This window comes from Pyrgilauda ruficollis, unplaced genomic scaffold (genome assembly GCF_017590135.1).
Source record: "Pyrgilauda ruficollis isolate IOZ18807 unplaced genomic scaffold, ASM1759013v1 scaffold21, whole genome shotgun sequence".
Lineage (NCBI taxonomy): Eukaryota > Metazoa > Chordata > Aves > Passeriformes > Passeridae > Pyrgilauda > Pyrgilauda ruficollis.
Window position 1 is genome coordinate 6,641,964 of NW_024520318.1, and position 22,353 is coordinate 6,664,316.

The 22,353-nt window shown below is 41.3% G+C and overlaps 1 protein-coding gene across 1 annotated transcript; it reads left to right on the top strand.

Moving 5' to 3' along the window:
• Positions 1 to 12,649: 12,649 nt before the first annotated feature.
• ACTL6A (actin like 6A) lies at positions 12,650 to 22,109 on the top strand (the record flags this gene model as incomplete). The annotated part of the gene is made up of 14 exons (XM_041468000.1): positions 12,650 to 12,704; positions 13,482 to 13,558; positions 13,752 to 13,926; positions 14,292 to 14,392; positions 15,647 to 15,744; positions 16,422 to 16,516; positions 16,735 to 16,841; positions 16,927 to 17,016; positions 17,201 to 17,262; positions 17,586 to 17,700; positions 18,038 to 18,118; positions 19,037 to 19,132; positions 20,156 to 20,242; positions 20,824 to 22,109. Coding segments are annotated over 14 exons (1,320 nt in total), but the record flags the coding sequence as incomplete, so codon positions are not given.
• Positions 22,110 to 22,353: the final 244 nt, after the last annotated feature.

Genomic DNA, 22,353 nt, shown 5'->3' on the forward strand with positions numbered 1-22,353 from the left:
TCCAGCCAGTCTCAGTCTCTCCTGGAGGGACTTCTCCTTTTGGCTTCTCTTTTGCCATCCTGACATGTGCCCCCTCCTTTCATGAGCACCTCCTTGGTTTTCAGCCTGTGCCATACCTTCCCATCCTGGCCTGAAGCCTGACTTTTTGTCAGTGGATCAGTTTGTGCTGTTAATTACTCCTCTCCTCAGGGCCACAGATACCTTGCCCAAATTATTGGCAGTTATTCTCTGCACAATACAGGTGTGGAGCATTTTCAAGTTGGAAAGAGAGATGGTGAAGCAGATAGACAGGAAGATAAGGACTGAGGCTTGTTACCCACCATCTTCTCCAGGAAGGTTTACCTCTGAATCTCTCATTAGAAAACCTACTTTCCCAATTACCTGCCTTATCTAAATGTCATCATGTTATTTCTCTGTCAAAAGACATCACCTAGAATAATACAAAACTATCATTTTGAGGTTCTGCTTCCCAGCTTACTATAAATAATGGAATCATATGGAATGCTGATAAACATTAGATAACAATATATTTTCTTTGAGCGTACTGATTTTTTCTTCTACAGGGCAAGCTTTAATATTATTCATAACCTAAACTGATTAAAAGTGATACCCAGCACACAGATGTCAAAAAACAGATGCTGTTTTTTAGAAGGAGGAAAGTTTCTGAACAAACATATTTTCTCAACAGCCTGATGAAAAGATCATTTTCTTCTCAGACTTTTAAAATTGTCATTCTGAATTCTCTTCTCTCTCACATATACACATCCAGACTCACTGCTGTGCTCCAGTTGTTTTGATAATGCAAAGCTATCATAAACACATCTGAACACATAGCAACACCTAAAATTTAGTAAATGGAATTTACCATTCTAAATTAAGTGCCCCAATATATTTTTGAACTGGGGAAAAGTGTGAGTCAAAATTACACTCTTTATATATTTGCAGTAAGCAGAAAATAGAGTAAAATAAATATATGCTTTATTCTGGTTTATATATACTGTGCCCATCAGGACAGGTGAGATTGACAGGATGTGAAGCACGTGTGTAGGTGCACATATATTAAGCAGCAAACAGTAATTCTGATGAGACAGTTACTAATTTGAACTTTGATATATTGGCAATTCTACAGAAAAACAATACAACCACCTCATCAATTGTCCTTGTCTCCCAGGAAGCCATCACACAAACAAGGAACTGTGCCAGAGGAATTCTAAGGGGGGGTAATTTAAAACAGCTACAACAAAAACCAAATGAAACCATCCCAAACCAACCCCTTCAGTCACATCCGTCACAACCCAGATTACACGTAAACACTTCATAGAAACTTCTGAGGTCATTGGGAACTGCTGAATAGAATTTTTTTGCCTTCTTTCTCATGTATTGTTTAGGTGCCCTCTCATGCAAAAGAACAAAATCTGGGCCCATTCTGTGAGGCAATGAGCACCACCAGCTTACACTACTGATCCCAGTGCCAGAAAAAAGGTTTGCAGCCTGAAGGCTCTATTTTCTCATTGTCCATAGCTGAGCAAAGAGTCACCTGTGAGCTTGCAAGTGGCTATTCAACAGACAACATTTAAAAACAAACAGGAGTTCAACATCTTCAGCACCCTATGGGACAGGATCCTTTCTGGATTTTCAGTTCCCAGCTGATGTGGCCTAATATACACATGCAGCAGGATGAAGTGTATCCAGAACTTCCCATCTGCCTGAGAGGCAACCACACTTCATGCTCTGAAATCTGCATTACAACACTCTGTGGGTTTCTTATTTTTAATTAATTCTTCTGCAAATATTTTGGGGATGAGTGGATGTATATGGTGATTGCAGTGCTGAGAGAGGCTGTGGGGTTTGTAATTACAAAGAGAAGAGAATCCTGCCCTCCTGTATATGCAGCACTACTAAGATTTCATTGTTCACATTAGGCAAAACCTCTCTAATTTCAAGGTCAGCTACATGTATAACAAAAACAACAACAACAACAACAACAACAAAATAATGATGCTCAATGCTTTGAATAAATCCAGACAGGACAGTTAATAAAATAGAAAATTCTTCACTTACCTCAATAGTTGTAAGCTGTTATTTCATACTCTGTAAACTTTCCCTCCCTGCTAACTAAACAAAAGTTCTGCAATCTCGATGCTAGAATAGCTCTCAAATACATACTGCAGAATACCAAAAAAGAGAAAGCCTATGTTGTCCTTACTAGCAGGCATCTCTCCAGGGATGATTGGTCATTACCCTGGCAACCCTCACAAATGGCAAATGACGTAAAGAGAGTGGGAAAAAAAGCCACTGAGAGAAGAAAGCACTATATGCATTATAGATAGTTCTGGGAATCCACGCTCACATATGCATTAAATGGCTTCAGAGGAGCACAGGGACCTTCCATTTTGCAGAGCTGCCTGCTAAGGTGAATAAGAAACTTTCTAATTTTTTTTCTTAATCAAAACACTGGGAGCATCTCTAAGTATTTAACTGAAGCAAATTGGAGGTTGATTATTTTAATAATTCACATACTGAGTTTATTCTTTTTTTTTTTTTTTGCAATTCTGTTAAAATTTCCCATTAAAATAGCTCACAGTCATATTCAGACAAAGGTGGATGTATTTTTCATTATTCCTTTTCACCTTATTTGTTGCTACATAAAGTTACCTATTATTATATTTATTCCCTTTATGTCTCATACCCTCATTTTCCCCTAAAAATTCATTTGTACAAATTGTACAAGAGTTCCCATGTTTATGTCATTAAAACATTAGCCATTGTATTCAGTGCTACTGATAATTATGCCTAAAGAAGATGTAGCTCTAGCCAAACACCAGGGGACAAAATAAAAAGCATTTTGCTATTTTTGCACAGAATGGTTACAGTGAATTTGATCATACTATGATCTGTCTGTCACACAGCAAGATGAATTTGGGTGTGGTTACTTCTTCCACAACTAGATTTTTAAAAGCACAAGTAAGATAAAAAGGAAATATGCTTTGAGATTGTTTAGCATCTGCACCACTCTAGAATTCAGTAAAACTGAAGGAATTCTGGGTACAAAACCCAAGAAAAGCATCTTCCACCCCTGCTTGCATTACCAATTACAACTCAGGATCAGGCATTCTCCTGCTTGCTCTTCTTTGGACCTCAGATTTCTGCATTCCTAAATGTGCAAAAAGCAACTTTCCAAGAGCATACTGGAGAGCATTAGCACTCAGATCATTTCATAACCTAAATGAAAGGGCACAGCTCTCTGAAATAAGAACTGAAGAAGTAAGTGAGGTGAGGTGGCTGCTCCAACCACTTTGCTATTATGTAAAAGTTGGATGGAAATGGCTCTACCATGACAACTGAGTTTCCTGTTGAACTGAAGAAAACACGTTAGATGTATTTGAACTCTGCCCCACTCCAAACCTGAACTGAAATGGAAGTAACCAGCAGCTTCCACGAAGATATTTCTGTCCCTGGCTGCCTAAATTCAGTTAGTTACAGTTTTATGGAGTAAAAGTTAGCACTCACTGCAATTCAGATTGTGATTCTTTTCCAAATCTACTACTCCATTGCAATCAGGAGGAAGGTGTTGCACTTGTATCATGACAATTTTCCAAAAAGCCTGAATGAGCCATTGGAAGTGAGTTTTATGACCAAAGAGGTAATGAACAGAAAGGATATTCCATAATGCTCCATTAGGTGTACTTTATTTATTTGCTGAAGACAACTAATTTTTAATTATTTAAATTCTGGCAACATCATACTGGCAAATGTTCTGCTGGGTTGTAATTGATAAATATCTTGGTCTGAGCAAAGTGAAATCTCAGTGTAACATTACCTCTGATATTACATCTCTTTCCTCACAGGAGGACAAGGATTACTTTGTGTTTAGAAACCACAGAAAGCAAAGTTTAGCCATTTGTGCAGGGCCAATGAAAGCTCTATGTTCCCATAAATCTTCACCCTGATGGTTCAAATCTAAGCTTCTCATTTTTTTACAATTACTTTTTTGCTGAAACTGAGATCCAACTACAAACTTTCCACCAACCTTCCACTCATTACCAAAACTAAACAAAACTCCTACCATTGGTGTTCCCAAAGTTGCTTTTGTAAGAACAAATGTGGTCTGCCATGGAAACATATTGTATGAAATGTTAGTAGATGTAAGATCAAAAGTATTGAAATATACAGAAACTTTGTGTGTTTTTGCAACACAGATTGCACAGAGATTTCTGTGCTTTGTGGTCTTAACAAAACCTTCATATTTTCAGATCACATCCAGGCCTGTCAACTTGTCTTTGCCTGAGCATGTGAGATTTACTCATGTAAATGTTCTGGGCAGCACAACAGGGACAAATCCAGCCAGAGTGGGGAGATGGAGAAGACATGGGTGCAAAGCTGCACCAGGAAAAAACAGTTTTTAATGGAGTCATAGGAAGAGGCACAAAACGGTTGTCAGTCCTTAAAGGACCCTTTCTATACACTGGTATAATCTGCCAACACATTAGCAAATTAAATTAAAAATTCATCAGTATGTTAAAAAAGACTGGAGACAGGAATCACTCAGTAAGTAAATTATTACTGATTTTAAGTGATTCATCACAGAAAAGGCTCAGCTCACTCAAGTGAGTGGGAATTAAAAGTTTTCAGCATTTTTCTGGCACAATTGTTGAAATGCTTGCGAAATGCATCCTGTTGCAGAATCCATTCACTTAACTATGCCTGTAGTGACCTGGTGTAAATCACACCTTCACCATACTTTCCAAATTCTGTCTTTTCTCTTAGGTGTGTCTACTCCAGTCTGGTTTTTAGCTGGGAAAAAAATGAGCTCAGGTTTAGCAGGCCCAATGTCCTTTATGCTACAGAGTTACAGAAAAAATCCCAAACCTATCAGAACACATTATCTCTCCAAAAGCCCTTACACTGTCACGTCACATAAACATCAAAGGGGAGAATGATGATTTTTGTTTCCCAGGCCATAGATATGATTCTGAACAATACCCTGTTGAGTAAGGACAATATATTCTTTTTCCTTCTCTGTCCTTCTAGAAGAAGGACAGACGTGTGCCTTGCCAGATGATGCCAAACCCATTATTAGTGTCCTTGCACTTCTCCATTAGCAATATTGCAGCAAGACCAGCTGATGTCAAGGGTGTTCATGCTGAAAGATAACAACATTCCTTAGGAGGAGAAATTACAGCCTTTTAACAATCTCTGGCTTTCCCACAATTTAGCTTTATCTGGGAACATTATTACAGTGAAATTCAGTGAGATAAACTAAGGAATAGAAAGTACTAACTTTCAGAAAATGCAAACAAGAACACACTGCTGTAAAGCAGTATCCTCCACTACTCCATTTTAATCAAATCCATAGACACAGTCTGCATTTTAACACAGATCCATCCAAACACAGGATTTTGTTCTCTGACTCCATTTTTCCCAGTTCCTGCGTTTGTCATGCAGCACCTTAGTGACCCAGACCCACCCCTGCTGACCCCACAAACCCCGTGCTAAAATACTCCAGTGGGTGACAACCACTGTAATGGGGAATGCAGGGGCAGGAACACTGGAGCAGTTCTGACCAGAGGGGACAAAGCAAGTCCCATCATCCTAACACACCACAGGGGGCAAGATCCCCACAGCTTGGACTGCAACCCACAGTGAGCAGCAGATCTGAGTGCCCAGCACTGGCTCCCCCTGTGTCGGCACTGGTGAGCCTAAGAGCACTTGTACACATGCAGGGAAACCGTGTCTGCAGCTTTGATTGAGGCAGATCTAAACAAGCCATTGAAAATAAGCAGCTTCTGGGAAATGCAGCTTAAAAGGCCTGGCTTCCTCCAGTTTTGTTTCATGTTTAGATTCTTATGCGTGCCTCAAAAAAGCAAAAATTTCTGATCAAAGCTTTTCCTAGGATAAAGACACTCATGCTGTCTGTGTTCTACATGGATGATCTGTTGCCAGCTAATATAATGCAGCTTATGCTGCAACCTTATCACTTGTGGAAGCAATCAAAAAGGTAGCATGAGCCCAGTTTCCTAAAACACTGGTTTAAAAATACCTGAGACTTCCTTACATCAGTTCTCCCTACTGTAAGAATCCCACAGTGCTAGACAGTTTTCTATCACTATTTTTCTTGATTGGTCAAAGAAATCAAGCAATTAATAAATACAAAACACCAAGATTTTCATGGAGTGATGCTTTTATATGCCCTGTGAGAAAGAACATCCCTGACCACCCTCCTAGCCAGGATTCTCTATGCCACACCTAATTCTCATATATAGGAGTAAATAATGAAGACTACCCACCCATACCAGGACTCAAGGGAAATCCATCATCAGCAGATCTGATCAGGTTCTCCACTGTACCACATCTTTTTTCTATAACACTTGGAAACACTCATTCCTCTCAATTTCACTTGCAAGGAAGATGTCTTGAGCCTGATGCACACAATTTTGCTGTACTGAAATAAAAGACACTGTGTCAGTGTGGTGAGAGAGAAAAATCAGTCTCCAAGATAACTACATAAGCAGAAGACAAAGGGATTAGAAATTTGCATGTGATATAAAAGTCAGAATTCTTACATTAGTTATAAAAATCTCATGAACATATCTGTTAAAGCAATTTCAAATCATCAAACAACAAACATCAACAAAGGCAAAGATCTTAAATATACCATCCTAATACTTTTTAAAATGGAGCATAATAATGCAGATGTGTGTTGATGCTGTAATTCAGCAGCTGACACTTTTGAACAGCTGTAGCATGACTGCCCTGTGATAGATCTTTTGTAAATAAATATTCAGATAAAGCACTGCAATCTGAAGCTTCCCTCCATAAACTGGTATTCTTAATAGAAACAAACCCTTTTCTCATCAGACTTCCTGCTGCAATGCAACTGCATTGCTCTACATGCTCATTTTGGATGACAGAGTACCCACTTGTCACAGTAATGACCTGAATGAATTCAAGAAAGAAGGGACAATCACTTTGCAAACATGCCCATCCAGCAAATGCACTGTTGTTTTTCCTCACTACTGTTTAATAATTTAGTTTACAACAATATATATATGTATTCGGTGATACAGTAATACATAAATCTAAACCCCCAAGCCAATACTTTGGTTTTTGAAGCCCAGCAGAAATATTGCTGCTCTCACTTGCATTCCAAACCCTGCAGCACTATGTGGATTGTCAGTGTCTCTGCCCCTGCTCTGCCTGTGCCCTCTCCTGGTGGCAGAGCACACAGGACAAATGTGGTTACACCAACACCTCCCCTGCACATTTCCTGATGCCAAGTGCAAACAGCTTTCTAAAGTAAACAGACCAAGATTCCAAGCCTGATGGTGCTCCAAAAAGGTGACAAAAAACTTGTCACTAGGTCTGTAAGATCAGTGAACACACCCCTACAGCTCTGCTCCCCACACTGCCTCATTTCTGCTGGGACAGGGCCTGGGGCTCTTCTCTCTCAGAGGAGGAGGAGGAGGCTCCCTTTGGGATTCCCCAGCTCTGCACAGAGCCATGGTTCTGAGCTGCATGGCACCACAGTTTGAAAATGCTACTGAGGCAAGCCAGCACCTCTGGAAAGCCAGGAGCAGGGATTTGAACCTTGCCATGCTGCATCTGGCCAGGAAGCAGAGCAGTGCTCCATGCCACCTGCTTGGCTCTTATAACCACAGTCCCACTGCCACAGTGGGAAGCACAGGGGACCAATGCCCTCATTAATGGCAGGGCTCAGGTGACACAAAGATCTGTTTGTCAGGCTAAGCTGGTTCCCAGCTGTAAGGAGCTTTGTTTCTGCAGATGAGAGGTACTGAGCCAGGTCAGGGTTGGCCCAGCTGCCAAGAAAATAAGCCCTGCAAGAATCCAAAGCGACTACAGACCAAGCACTAAGCCTGAAACATTGAGTTCTGCCAGGTCTGAGCCAAGTGAGACATATGTGCTCAAGAGACTCATTTGACAAGGGCAATACAGGCACACTTCAGTTCTGGCCAGGGCCAGCTCAGCCCAGAAGACCAATTACCTCAGAACCAGTTCCAGGCAAGTATTGCTGTACATTGCTGATCAAGTCTGGCTCTGTGATTCCTTACTCTGCCTGATCTAAACAATGAAAGGGTCTGGAGGCTCTAATTTGGTTTCCCAGGAACCATTTACAGTACAGAACTATAAAGTAGTTCTGTTATGACATGGTTTCCCCCCTATTCTCCAGCATATCCTAGTCACTATCACTCCCGGCAGTCAGATGGAAGCTCAGCATGCTCTCTGAAACTGAGTCAGGCCATCCATTGGTGAGGGAAAGTTGACTGTGTATTAATGGCAAGCACCATCACCCCTTCCTTCAGTCCTGTTCTAGAATAAGAGTGAGTCATGGCTCTTTTGCAGAACTAGTTAAACACACCAGCTCCAAAAGAAGATTCTGGAGCATACAGCCTCAGGACTGCCTTGCTGGAGTCACAGAGAGATTTCAGATACATCTCCTTTCCTCAGAATTTTCAATTGCTAAGAACCAAACAGCCTCTACAGTGGTTATCCAGGTTGAAGGTGTGTCTGTCTTTAGTGCATTTTATATGAAACAGAATTCAATGCTTGGACTTCAGTTTGAGATAAGAACCTTAAAGTCATTGTGTCAGTGTTGAGGCTCCTTAGTGAGGCTCAGCATTTAATTTCTGGTTTTGCTCATTTTCTGCAGAAGGAGAATGATACTCGGCTCCCTGCGAGGAAGGGGAGTATTTAAATTGACAAAGCACCCAAGTACTTTAGCAAAGAAAGTGGAAAGCTGAGAAGTCATACAAAGTTATTGATTAATGATTATTTTGTTTTTTCATCTACATATGCTTTCCTAGTTCACATAAACATTTAAGACCTCATCTGAAAACAGGAAAAAGAAAACCTTTAACATGCATTTTGCAATCAAGAAACAAGGAGGAACCCAGACATGATGAATAGGCCATTGTCCCAGGCAGTCTGCTGGCACTGCAGCCTGGGAGACTGGCTGGCAATTGTATGGCACAGCTCAAAAGCAACAGGCCATCCTCAGCCACCCCATGGGGAAGTGCTGCTTCTTGAGAAACAAAAAATCACTCTGTTCAGTTTTGCCTCGACAAGTACATTACTTTCTACATTGCTTTATGTCAGCAAAAAGGTGAATGAACATGCTTGAAGCAATGAAGTCTTAAAAATCTCAAAGCAATAATTAGGAAACTTCTGTTTCTCCAGATTATCACTGATGGAATTAATTTTTGCCTATGTGTTAGCATCATAATTTAATGTCTTGGTTCATACCTCACTTTTGAATGATTCTTCTCTTTATTGCCATGGATAATTTGTGCCAGTGTCTGGCTCTAGAATTACTATATAATGTCACATACAGTAAATCAGTGTGTGATATTCCCAGGAAAAGCACATGGTTTGTGTTACACCTGCATCCACAACTCCTGCCAAGATATTATGGCTATTTGTACCAATATGGAAACCTAGATAAAATACAGTTATTGTTTCTATCTACCTTGATTTTATAATTCTTGCTTCTGACAAAACTAAGCAAAAATTATTAGAAGACCCCCAAATATTTGGGTTCATTACAGAAAGTGGTAGCAAAATTACAGATTTCACCTGCTCTTATGCAAACATAGGATGGTGTGCAGGAGTTCACTGAAATAATCTGAAATTTGCAACTCTGTAAATTAGTCTGGACTCTGCTGAAAACAGATGCCTCAAGTCTATTTCTCTTGTGCATGGAAGAGTACAGGGTTTTCCACCTGCTGCAAAGCAAAGTCACTGCAGAACCTCGTCAAGCCACAGGGATGACGCTCTGCACACTTTCCACTGATGGAAATGCCTGGAACAGTACAAGAAGACAAAAGTAGGACCTAGAGAGTTGTCATCTTTATTTCATTCCCCTTATACTCCAGACTTCTTGTGAATTGCATGGATTTGGCTTTGCTCCTTATGGCTATCAAATCCTGAGGCTTCTAGATACCAACACGATTTCCAGGACATATTCTTGTGTTGAAGAAATACTGAAGAAAACTAAAGCAGCAGAGTGCTGTGTTGGTTTCTGTCTTGCAGATCAGTCACAAGCAGCTGTTGTGCACAGAGCAGGGTCTGGCTTAAAGCGTCACATCACATGAATACAAGGAATCATCACTGCAAAATAAAGTACAAGAAGGACCTGAATGAAGAACCTCTGGCATGGTAATTCCAATTTTCTGAACTGCTTTTCCCATCTGCAATTAATTCCTCCTCCTCAAAAAACTATGCCTTGAGTATTAGTGCCACATACTGGAAATCAGGATAACATACTCACTTGAAAATATTTCATAACACAAAATGAAGGTGCACTGGCTTTATGATGTATAGTTAATGAAACAGCAGGATTTATCTTTCTAAAGCTAGCTATCTATATGTTGTAGTTGTATTGTCCTATAAATTATAAAATAATTTCTTAATTGCATGATAAAATTATGTTTGCTCCTTAAAGAAACAAGAGATTCAAACTGTGTGTCAAATTAAGTTACTTGCCCTTGAGAGTTAGTAAATCAAATAATCTGTCATAATTGCTCTTAAAAACCCCAACTCAAGTGGTTGTCCCTTGGAACTGCTGGATTTTACTATTTTTCCTATGTTTTGACACCCTCACCCTTAAAGAGGGATTGCTGTTCACCAGACCAATGTTCACTGCAGCATCTTAGGAGCTGCAGTACAAACACACACATCTAGGCTGCTTTTTCTCTTCACCAGCATAAAGTTTGTTGAGATTTGTAGTGATTTGTTAAATTCTCAACAGCATTACCAAGCTAATTTATTCAGCTTCTGGAACAAAACTACTGGGTACACCCAATGTGAGTTTTATCTCCCTGATAAAATTCAGTGTAATTAGGGAGGTATAACTGAAACTTAAGTCACAGGTTAGGAAAAAACCTTAAAGTTTTGTAGGAAGTTCTGAACTCCCTATCCAAGTACGACAAAGCGAGCTCACACCATTAATTTTTGTTTTATGGTGAAAATACAAGAAACACTTATTTTTATCACTTATAGTCCAATAATTAGGTGCTATTAAGATTGCTCATTGCTCATTTGGATATGCTATCCAAAACTTTATAGTCAAATGTAAATGTAATAAGTAAAATATTCTATCAACCAGGCAAAATCTAATCACTTGAAGATCCTTGCTACTTTATTACAAAAATAAGCTTCATATCTTAGGTAAACTTTAAAAGAACACACAGCTTCCAAAAAAACCCACCTCACATAAAAATTCAAAAAGGTGCACACCAGGAACACTTGCTCTTTAAGCCAATTCCTTTGTTCTCCAGTTAAAATTTTAGTCTTCTCTAATGCTAAGTGCTGGTTAGGCCTGAGGTCTTTCTTTTGTTTTCTTTAATTCCTACAGCTTTATAGTTACCCATCTCTGGCTGTTCTGGCTGAATACCAGGTTTGGCTGAGCACTCCAACACCAAACAAGGCGATGTGAAATCCCAACTAAAAGTTCAGCTGTAAAACTGGCAGCTGAACTGCCCAGCTCTGAGACACACCAACCCCGGGGACCAAGGGCTCTGCCCCGGGCAAGAAAGGAACCACACAGGCAGGGCTGTCAAGATAGGCTTTAAAGGTTTTTATTCTCAGTGGAAGAGCCCAACAGAGCAGTGACAGCAGCAGGGGAATCACAGAATCAGTGAGGTTGGAAAAGATTTCTGAGATCATCGAGTCCAACCTGTGCCTGGCACAGTCTGAGATTATACCCTCGGGTCCTGTCCTGGTTGCCCAGGAGAAGAAGCTGATCCCACCAGGTTACAACCTCCTGTCAGGTGGAACTGAGGAGGGCCCAATTCCTTTCCACAGTCCCGATGCTCTGGTGTCATCCCACTCCTCATGTGGCACAAGCTCACCCTGCGAGCCCTCAGGATTCACAAGCCACCTCTCCCGAGTCCAGCAAACCCGGCAGCCTTCCCCATGTCCAGTTCTGGGCTCAGAAGGAGCTCCTGGAGCCGCTCCAGCGGAGGATGATGGAGAGACTGGAGTGTTTCATGAGGAGAAGCTGAGGGAGCAGAGCCTCTTCAGCCTCGGGAGGAGGTGAGCTCAACAAGGTGTCAGAGGATGGAGCAGGCCCTTCTCAGGTGGTGCTGAGCGACAGAACAAGAGACAACGGGCAGAAAGTGATGTGCAGGAAGGTCCACCTGAGCATGAGAAAGAACTTTCCTGTGCAATGACCGCTCACTAGAACGATTGCCCATAGAAGATGTGGAGTCGCCCTTACTGGAGATGCCCCAGAACCCTCTGGACGCAGCCGTGTGCCACGTGCTCTGGGACGACCCTGCTGGCGCTGGGAAGTGCGGCCAGGGGATCGACTGTGGTCCCTTTCCGCCTGAACGGTTCTGTGATGCCCCTCACGGTCCCCAGCCCACCTGCCCCGCTCCTCTCACCGCCCGCCTCTCTGCCCTCTCCCCGTCCCCTCCCGCCGCCGCTCCCCTCACACCGCCCCCCCCGCGGGCACTCCCTCGCCTGCCCGCCCTCCGCGTCCGGCGTCAGGATTGGCTGTCCGCGCCAAGGCCCCGCCTTCCGCCGGCCGCGATTGGCCGGTCCTGCCCGCGCGGCGCTGCCATTGGCGGGCGGGCGACGGCGCTGCGGGTCGGGCCGCGCCGCGGGCGGGGAGCGTGGCCGGGGCGCTTTTGTTGCTGGGTCGGCGGCGAGAGGAGCGGGCGGGGGCGGCGGCGTGTACGGGGGAGGTGAGTCCGGCGCCGCCCTCCCCTCCCCCGCCCCGCGAGGCGGCGCGTGCAGCCCCGGCGGGCGCTTCCCGCCTCCCTCAGCCCGGCCCGGCGCTGCCGCGGCCCCTCCGTGCCCCACGCGTGAGGAGGCGGCGGCGGCGGGCCTTGTTTATGTCCTTGGCCCCGAGGTGTTTCCGGCGGGCACCGCTGGCACCGCGGCCTTGGGCAGGATCCGCAGTACCAAGGTCCGGAGAAGGTCCCCGCACTTCGGGAGCCGGGTGTGGTTCCCCCGAGCCCCTGTGCACACCCCCTGTGACAGCCGATCGTTTCCGGCGGGTTTCCTTTAGGATGTGCATAGATCGGCAGGGATCGGGCCCGTAGGGTGGGCGCTTGGCGCTCTGACCCCTTCCCTCACACGGCTGATGTTTTCAGTCCCACCTTCCTCATCCTCATCACCCGCAGGGGCTCTGGGCTTGCCTGGCTTCGTGTGAAGTTAAATTAGAACTTTTTGAAAGCTTTGTCTCTCGATCCGTTTAGCTGCTACTACGTTTTCCCTCTTCTACTAAAATTCTCTTCCTTACACCAAACGGAGGGATTGCAATGCCCCAGTTAAAGCCTGTCTGCGGTTTTCCAATAGCTCTCTGGTAGCCGGAGTTCTGGATAGAGAAGTTTGTCCTCGCTTTGTAAAAGATCCCTTGATTTGTTTGTCTTGCTTTCCCAGTAAAGCAGGCAGTGGGCAGGGAAAGGCCAGGGTTGCAGAAGAGCGTAATAACCATTCTTTATTAACAATCTTTTCAGATGAAGTTGGGGCTCTGGTTTTTGACATTGGCTCGTACACAGTGAGAGCAGGCTATGCAGGCGAGGACTGCCCAAAGGTGAGAGAATCTGCCTCGATGGAAATTCAACATGAATTTATGCCTTAAAAAGTCTTTGCAAGTTACAACCCTTCTGAATACACTGGGGTTTGTTCTGACTGTATTGTGTAAAGAAATTTCTGAATTTATGAGAAAAACACCAACTTGCAGAACATTACTAATCCGTATGTACTGCCTGCCTCTTGCCTTGCAGGTGGATTTTCCAACAGCCATTGGTGTGGTGCTAGAAAGGGACAATGGCAGCACTCTGATGGAGATAGATGGTGACAAAGGCAAACAAGGGGGCCCAACTTACTACATAGACACTAATGCCCTGAGAGTTCCAAGGGAGAATATGGAAGCCATTTCGCCTTTAAAAAATGGAATGAGTATGGTGCTCTTGTCTTTTTCTACCTGATTTTACAATAGCATTGCCAGGCTGCAGGAAGTCATGGTCGTGTTGACAGATGTTATGTACAGCAACAGAGGCTGTAAGAAGAGATGCCTAGTTTACAAATTGCATGGAAATGTGGTTAGTTTTCACTGTTATTGGGCTTTCAGCATAATTGTTGAAGTCATGGTGGTTGTGGAAGAAGAGAATTCTGCGGATCTGTTAGAGGATGTGTGTATCTGCTGAGGACAGCTTTTTACTGAAGAGCTCTATGCAATAAACTAAATTGGAAAGCCTTTATGTGTTTATGAAATGAAACAAAACTTAGAAGTAACTAACCTGTTTGTCTCAATGTTATTACAGTTGAAGACTGGGATAGTTTCCAGGCAATTTTGGATCACACTTACAAGATGCATATTAAATCTGAAGCAAGTTTGCATCCTGTCCTTATGTCTGAAGCACCAGTGAGTAAAAGCAGCTGTGCATTTTGACAAGTCTTTCTGATAACTCTGTGAACATTAGTCCTGGATAAGTCTGACAATGGCTTGTAGGTGACAAGTGCTAAAACTTAGCTACAGAAATGACAATTTAAAAATACTTGGACAGCTTGTGGAAAATGTCTAAAAAAACCCTCAATTTGAAAGAGTTCATATGAGTTGTATTAGAAAGTATTTACAATATGCTATTGTTTTTCACTTACTGAAAAGAAGCCAAAAGTTAAAAAAAGAAATTTTACTGCCTAGAATAAAAAGAAAAAATATGCTTGGATGTCTTATATTTTAAGTTACACGTAATAAAATGCCATGAAAAATCTTCCTTCATTCAACTCTACAAGTAATATTGAATGACACAGAATAATATTTATAATGGTGAAGTTGTAATTTTTCTGTCTTTGTTTCTGTAAGTGGTCCTGTAAGGCAGCTGAAGTGGATAAATACAAATTTCTGGGAAAATCTGGACAAGGTTTCTGTCATTTTAAAATGCTCAGCATTTGAAGGCAGATCTTGAAGTCAGAGTAGAAAAGGTAGACATGCCATACACAAGTGATGCCTTTCTTTAATAAAACCTTATGAAAAGGATTTTCTTGAATTTCATTGTTCCCTTGTGTTGAATCACAGCTTTTGGAGTGTGGATGAATTTGCAGTGGCTGTTTGATGGCTCAGTGGGTGTCTGAATAGAGACATTTCCATTGAAATTCTCCTTAAAAACCTCATCTTACTTTCTTCTGTTGGCTTGGAAAAAACTTTACATTTTCAGTTATGTGCTGAATATTTAAGATATCTTGGCTTAATCACAACTGCAGTAGAACTGTAGAAAGGTACTTTGGGAACTGGAAAGTCTGGATTTATTTTTCTTCCCACTGGGCATGTTCCTTCATGTATCTTCCCCCTTGTAAAAGGCCGGGTGCTTGCTTTAGAGAGTTCTTTGGGAACCTGACAGTGGAAGAGCTGTAGAAGTGTAAAGAAATGTATTGTAACATGAAAGGTGTGTAGCACTTCTGTGTGACAGATAAACATTGATGTATTGTAGTATAAGGGGAATGAAAAATGTTTTAAAGACATAAATCACTGGAAATCCATTTATGTAGAATTTTGGTGTCATTGAAACTCTGGCTGCAATTTCTCTAATAACTTCTTTATTGTGTTAGCAGTCTGTTAGTGTGCAGACACAGCTTCCTTTTGGTCACTTCCTTGTGGTTTGGGTTTATTATTTTTTAGTGGAACACCAGGGCAAAGCGTGAGAAACTGACGGAATTGATGTTTGAACACTACAACATCCCGGCGTTTTTCTTGTGTAAAACTGCTGTTCTGACTGCGTATCCTTTGAAATGTTTCACTGCATGGTTTTATTTTCCTCCCCCCGAGAAATTATGGGAAACTTTTTCCAGGCAATTCCAAGGATAACAGCATGCCTAACTTTCTTCAAATTGATTTTTTCCGTAAATATCCAGGGAGGAAGTAAACAAATGCATTTTCTCAACTTTAAGGCATTAGAGCTCATTTTTGAAGTTCTCCCAATCTGACTCTGTCCTTGGGGTCAAAGTCTTTCTTTAAAATGTTTTTTTTTCCCATGGTATACTATGGATAAGAATATTACAGACCTGAAATGGTGGTGTCCACACTACTAAATACGGTAATTAGAGCTTGACGTTTTCATAGCCTTAAGAGGAATATTTGTAATTATTTTAAACTAATAATATGTTTCCAGCTTCAAGTCTAAATGAGTTGGATGTACTTAGAGCTTGCTGCATAGTAGTGGCATGAAGTCTCACTCTTGTGCCTCCAAAGCTTGAGTTAGTTCACAGATGGAAGTTAAATGCTGCTCTCTCTATGAGATTGTGCACTTCGCAGAAAGATGGTACACTCTGGAAAATGGCAAATCCCTTTGCAGAGGAAAGGTTGGAGTCCTCATTCCTGGTTATGATTTAATTGTATGGCAGCACTTCTTTTCTAAAGTGAAAATTTCAATGTTTTCCTTAATCACTTTGACTAGTTTTGCTAATGGGAGATCTACAGGTCTCATCTTGGATAGTGGAGCAACACACACCACTGCTATTCCAGTGCATGATGGATATGTGCTTCAGCAAGGTAAAACTTTCATGGGTAACAGCGCTGAGGTATCAAGTGGTTAGAGTGATTTCTGCTTGTACAGTTTTGTTACTGCTTTTACATCTCTGTGCCCCCTTAAAAAGGAAAAAAACCCTAATAGTGTTCACTGACAAATAGTTGGGAGAGTCTGTTCATGCTCAGATACTTTCCAGATTAGTTGTTTTGGTTTTTATTTTGGATCCCCTCTTGCCTTCTAGGTATTGTAAAATCACCACTTGCAGGAGACTTTATCACTATGCAGTGCCGGGAGCTGTTTCAGGAAATGAACGTAGAGATAATTCCTCCATATATGATTGCTTCAAAGGTGGGAAAATAACTTTATTTACTAAGTGTTGTCTTGGGGAGAGGCTTAAATGTTCATCTGATGACTTTGTACCCTACAATCTCAGGAGGCAGTCCGTGAGGGGTCGCCAGCAAACTGGAAGAGAAAAGAGAAGTTGCCCCAGGTCACCAGGTCTTGGCACAACTACATGTGTAATGTAAGTAGGTAATTTCTCCTGCTCTCACCTCCCTTGAGTGTTCCACAAATAAGTTTTGTTTGCAAGTGTATCAGTTTTCTCTTGAAGAACAAGAAAATCTTTGAACAGTCAGTACCAATTCTATAAATTTTATAAAATTGAAGACTGAAATTCATGTAAATTATTGTTATTTTTAACTCCACAGTGTGTCATTCAAGACTTCCAGGCTTCTGTCCTCCAAGTATCAGATTCAACCTATGATGAACAGTATGTGACATTCTTCTTTCTTGTAAAATCTGTTACCAGTTGTGCATGTGATGCTCAGCCTATTCACTGCTGTTGGATGGTTTTGTTATAGAAGAAGGTTTTATCTAAAAATGGGTGATCTATGGAAGTAGGAGTGCTACATATACCCAGGTGATAGTTTTTTGTTGAATATTCCAAGATGAGACTTAATAAATATTATTGGAAGTGTAAGTCTTATGAATCCCAGTGTTCTCATTGGAACTGCAGTTCATAACACTGCTTAGATAAGTTGACATCCTGTTTAGAGAGCACTTTAATGTGTTGCTTTCTGCCTGATGCTCCAGGGTGGCAGCACAGATGCCAACAGTTCATTACGAGTTCCCCAATGGCTACAACTGTGACTTTGGTGCTGAGCGTCTGAAAATTCCCGAGGGATTGTTTGACCCTTCCAATGTAAAGGTAAAACCACTGTGAAGCTGTGATTGGAAGGCTCTGCGTGACTAGGCTGTCACATGGCTGTCTTTTGTATAACGTTTTTAATCTTGTGATTTGGATGTATTTGCACTGGGGGGGTTCTGGGGGTGGAGTTTGCCTGTCTTGAATTATAGCTGGGGAAGGGAAGGATGAAATGTTCAAATTGGGTGGTGACTGGAAAAATAGGGATATTTTTGTTCCTTCCCTAACAAAATGCTTAGCTCCCTCTCCAGTAATACTTGTAAAATTCAGCTCATTCAGGGCTTTTCTATGCCTTGCTCTCTTGAAGCAGTGATGTGTAGATTCCTGATTTTCCCTGCAGGGTTTATCTGGTAACACGATGTTGGGTGTGAGCCACGTTGTCACAACAAGCGTTGGAATGTGTGATATAGATATCAGGCCGGTAAGTGTTACTCAGCCAGGCAGTATTTTAAGGCATAGATATTTCTGTGCCAATACATGTTTTTGGGACTAGAACAGCAACAGTGAAGAGATTTCTTAGGATAATGATAAATATGTTAGAATAATACTGTAAGTATTATTTATTTGTATATAGGGGTATGTACCATTAATGTTTTCTCTTACAAAATGTTAAATCAGGACCTTTTACTTAGTGTTTCTACCCATATTTAAAAATCTGATGCACAGATTTTGTGGCTGGCACTGCATAATTTGGATTGGACTGGCTTCAGATAAGCATTTACGTTTCTATCTTGGAGTGTTATCTTCAGATTTTTAGGCATCGTTATGTTTAGAACATACATGGAATTTATAAAGAGGAGAAGTTCTAAAGGAAAATACTATTTTTAAAATTAATGTACTGTCTTTCTCAGGTGTCAGTTTGATACAGATTGCATGAGAGTTCTTTCAATGTTTTTTTTCTGTTAACCAGTGTGTGAGAAGGGCTTAGTGGGCTGGGCCATGGTGTGTGTTCACCAACTGCAGCAACAGTGAGATAGAAAACTGCTGTAAGGCTGTGTAGTTTTCTTTTGAGGTTGCATTCTGCTGTAAAAAACTCAACAATTTGCATACAGGGGAGATCTGCAGGTTGAGGGTTCTCCATAGTAGAAATTGTTCAGTGAAATCATGTAGAACATATGGCCTCTGCCTTCCTTTTATAGTTTAATATTAAGCTGTCTTGCAAAATTTTTAAGTGATTAAATAATAAATTGAATTGGGAGAGGTAATACTGTTGGTATCAAGTGATGTATTATCGTTGTTGACTATACATACTCATGCCACCCCTCTCTGTTGTGAGAAAGAGGTGTTTTCAGAATGATTTCCAAGGTAAAGCTCCAGTTTGTTTTTCTTCTCTTTTTAGGGTCTCTATGGCAGTGTGATTGTAGCAGGAGGAAACACTCTAATACAGAGTTTCACAGACAGATTGAACAGGGAGCTGTCTCAGAAAACCCCACCGGTAAAACAACTCTTTCCATTACTGCATTGAGTACTTCAACATTTTACTTTTCTGCCACATAAGTACACAAGGATACTGTGGTTTTGATATTCGTAGGAACCTGACAGCTGAATAGATTTCTGCAGGGTTAAGAAACCTCCCTCTCTAAAGAAAAGAAAGAATTCTTGAAGAGTTTTATACAGAATAAACTCCAGTATTCCTTGAGTATTTTACTACTCCACTCTTGTTTTCAGATTGCGATCCTAAGTTTTGTAATTGTCCCCAAGCAACAGCCAGTATTCTCTTGATGGTCTCTCTTTTGGAGTGTTGCTGACTAACTCAAGGCACATTCAGTCGTTCTGCCTGAGGTCACTTTGTTGTGGCAATTGTTTTTCCTTGATTTTGCAGACAACCTAAATCACCAGGTTTTGTCTATGAGTAGCATATTTACATATTTTTTTAATCACTTGATGTCAAAGAAAGTATTGGTACCTTGCATCTGAGAGTAGGTACAGATTGTGATATTTCTTAATCTTAGTATTCAAACAAAAATGTTCTGCTTGGGACAACTCTGTAATGATGAATGTTAGGAGAAACTGAGAAATGTATTCACTGCTTATAATAGCTGAGGAGGAGCCCATTGAAATTCAAAGATTTTATTGCTGTAAAGCATTTTGAAAGCAAAAGGAATGAATGGATCCAAGTAAGCCTAGATGGCTTAAGTCTAGCAATGTAAGTCATTGTAGTCCCAGTGCAGTGTTGGAGGTGACACTATACACTGTGATATTATTGCTCTCCACCTGCCTCATTCCTTGCCTTAACCGGTTATTTGCTGTTGGGAGACAAGGTAAAAACCATATTTCCTGTTCCACTGTGGTTGTTTTGAATTGTAAATGCAGGCAGATGAGAAGTATTGCAGATGTACTAAAATGGGCCTTTTTCAGCTGCGTATTGGTATAGACACCAGTTCCCTGTGCTGCTTGTCCCTAAAGGTCACCAGCTTACAGCCTGTGTGACGTTTGGTTTTTCTCCTTTTCTGTGCAGAGCATGCGCCTGAAGTTGATAGCTAACAACACCACTGTGGAGCGGAGGTTCAGCTCGTGGATTGGGGGCTCCATTTTGGCTTCTTTGGTTAGTAAACCTGTGCTGTGTGAACAGCACTGCCACCCAGACATCCGATTCCCCAGAAGTGTGCATTGCAGAGTCTGTGCTATGTAATCATAGTCTTGGCTGTCCTCATGGTAAGGGGAAGAGAATCTGTTTTAAAAAGAGGTGTGAGTGTTTCCCAGTGACAACATATCCTGCCATGTTCTCCCATTTTTAATGGCAAGGTAAAACCTTGAAATACATGTACTTTCTCTAGACTGTATCTAGTAGACCATGAAAGTAGCAAACCTGTTTCTGCATCATATTCCTGAGGTTAATTCTACAAGTTACTGAGCACTGAAATGCTTTCTGGGGGTTAATTTATCATCATGGGAAAGGGAGACTGCAATCAGCATTTGGTGCTGCACTTTCTGTCTTGAGTTTAATCCCTTAGCAATAAAACTCAAGGAAGAGACAGTTAAGCAGGTGGAGTCCTAATACTTAATTTAATGTAAGGACTTGCTTGTTTTCCCTCCAAAGAAAAGCTAATCATGTTTCAGTTGACCATCATTTTGTGTTCTGCTACTTTTTCATTGTGTGTTGCTTTTGTTTCTTTATTTTTGTAGGGTACTTTCCAGCAGATGTGGATTTCCAAACAAGAATATGAAGAAGGAGGGAAACAGTGTGTAGAAAGAAAATGTCCTTAGACCTCTTAACTGTGAAAACTGCTGCCTGCTTGGTGCTCCTTCTGTTTTATAGCTTTAGCATACTCAGGAATGGGATGGACTCCTCTTTGTAGGAAGTTTATATTGGGTTTTTTGCATAATTCAAATTCCATTTTAACAAAGTTAGAAATTTTGAGAGACCTAATTGGTACTATAATAGAAAAAGGATGTTTACGTCCCTTGTAAAGCAATAATTCCTGTAACAAGCATTTTATAATTTTGTATAAATGTCTATTTTCTCTAGTATCTTTTCCTGGGAACAGCTTTACAGGTTAGCTAATAGATAGAGGCATAACCTTGCAAATGCCTGTGCTTATTTATTAATTATTTCTTGTCTAATTTCTTGTCTACTTTCACATACTAGTCTTCCTTGCTGGTACTTTGGCCTTAAATTGCTCTTATTTTTCTCTTAAAAAATAAAATTTGGTCTTTTATATTTGAGCAAGCTTGTGAGTACTTGCAGAGAAAGTTACTCTGCTGTTTTAAAAGTGAAAGTTTGTATTCAGCAATCTATTTTAGTGTAAACTTTTACTGTCTCACAGAAGTGTTACATTCCGTGGAGTGAATGTTATATTAAGCACTGGTTTGTTAATTTTTTTTTTATTATGGAGCAGTTTCATTTCAGTAAGCAAGCAATGCTTTCCACTTGATGTCGAAGAATGTATTTAATGCCTTTGTGATGTTGGTGAGAAGCAAAGCCTGTTCAAGACAGGGAAATTGAGACAAAGAATTGCCTCTCCAGGCCTGGGAGCAGAGTCAGAAGCTTTCGGTGCGTGGCTTGCCCCTGCTGCAGGGAGCCCTCAGTGCTGTGTCGTGGCTGGTGTGGCTCCCCCTGTGCCTCCCAGCAGGGTCTGTAAGTGCCTGTGTTTGCAGGGGGAAGGTGCACTCAGGGTCACAGGAATGGGGATGACTTCTTTTTTCAGCAGAAATCAGCTGTCAAGACGCAGCTCAGTGTTGCTTTTAAGGTTAATTTACAATGATGTGATGGTCTGTTTTGGGACACCATGAAGTTTTGCTCCTTATCTCAAAAGCTGTGGAAAACCAAATAGCATTTAACTGATCTAAAAAAATGAAACAGTACTGCTACATTTTTGTATCCTAAAAGATCTTGTGGGTAAATAATTACGAGGCCTCTGTTTGAAAAGTTTCACATTACCTCCAAATAATAAAGTAATTTATCAAACCAATCTGCTTTTGTCTTATCACGAGAATCTTGAGTTGCTCTTTAGACAAAGTCGTTTGATCAGATTTTCAAAGCTACTGACAAACCATATTTCTCTTGCAAAATGAGGCAAACTGCAAAGTCACCAGCTCTTGTCATTGTGGAAGAAAAAGGCTCAGTCCAGTTTCCATTCAGGTAGAACATGGAACATAACAACTGCTACCTCAGTGCACTGCAGTGGGTGGTGTTTTTAAGCTTTCCTTCTATGG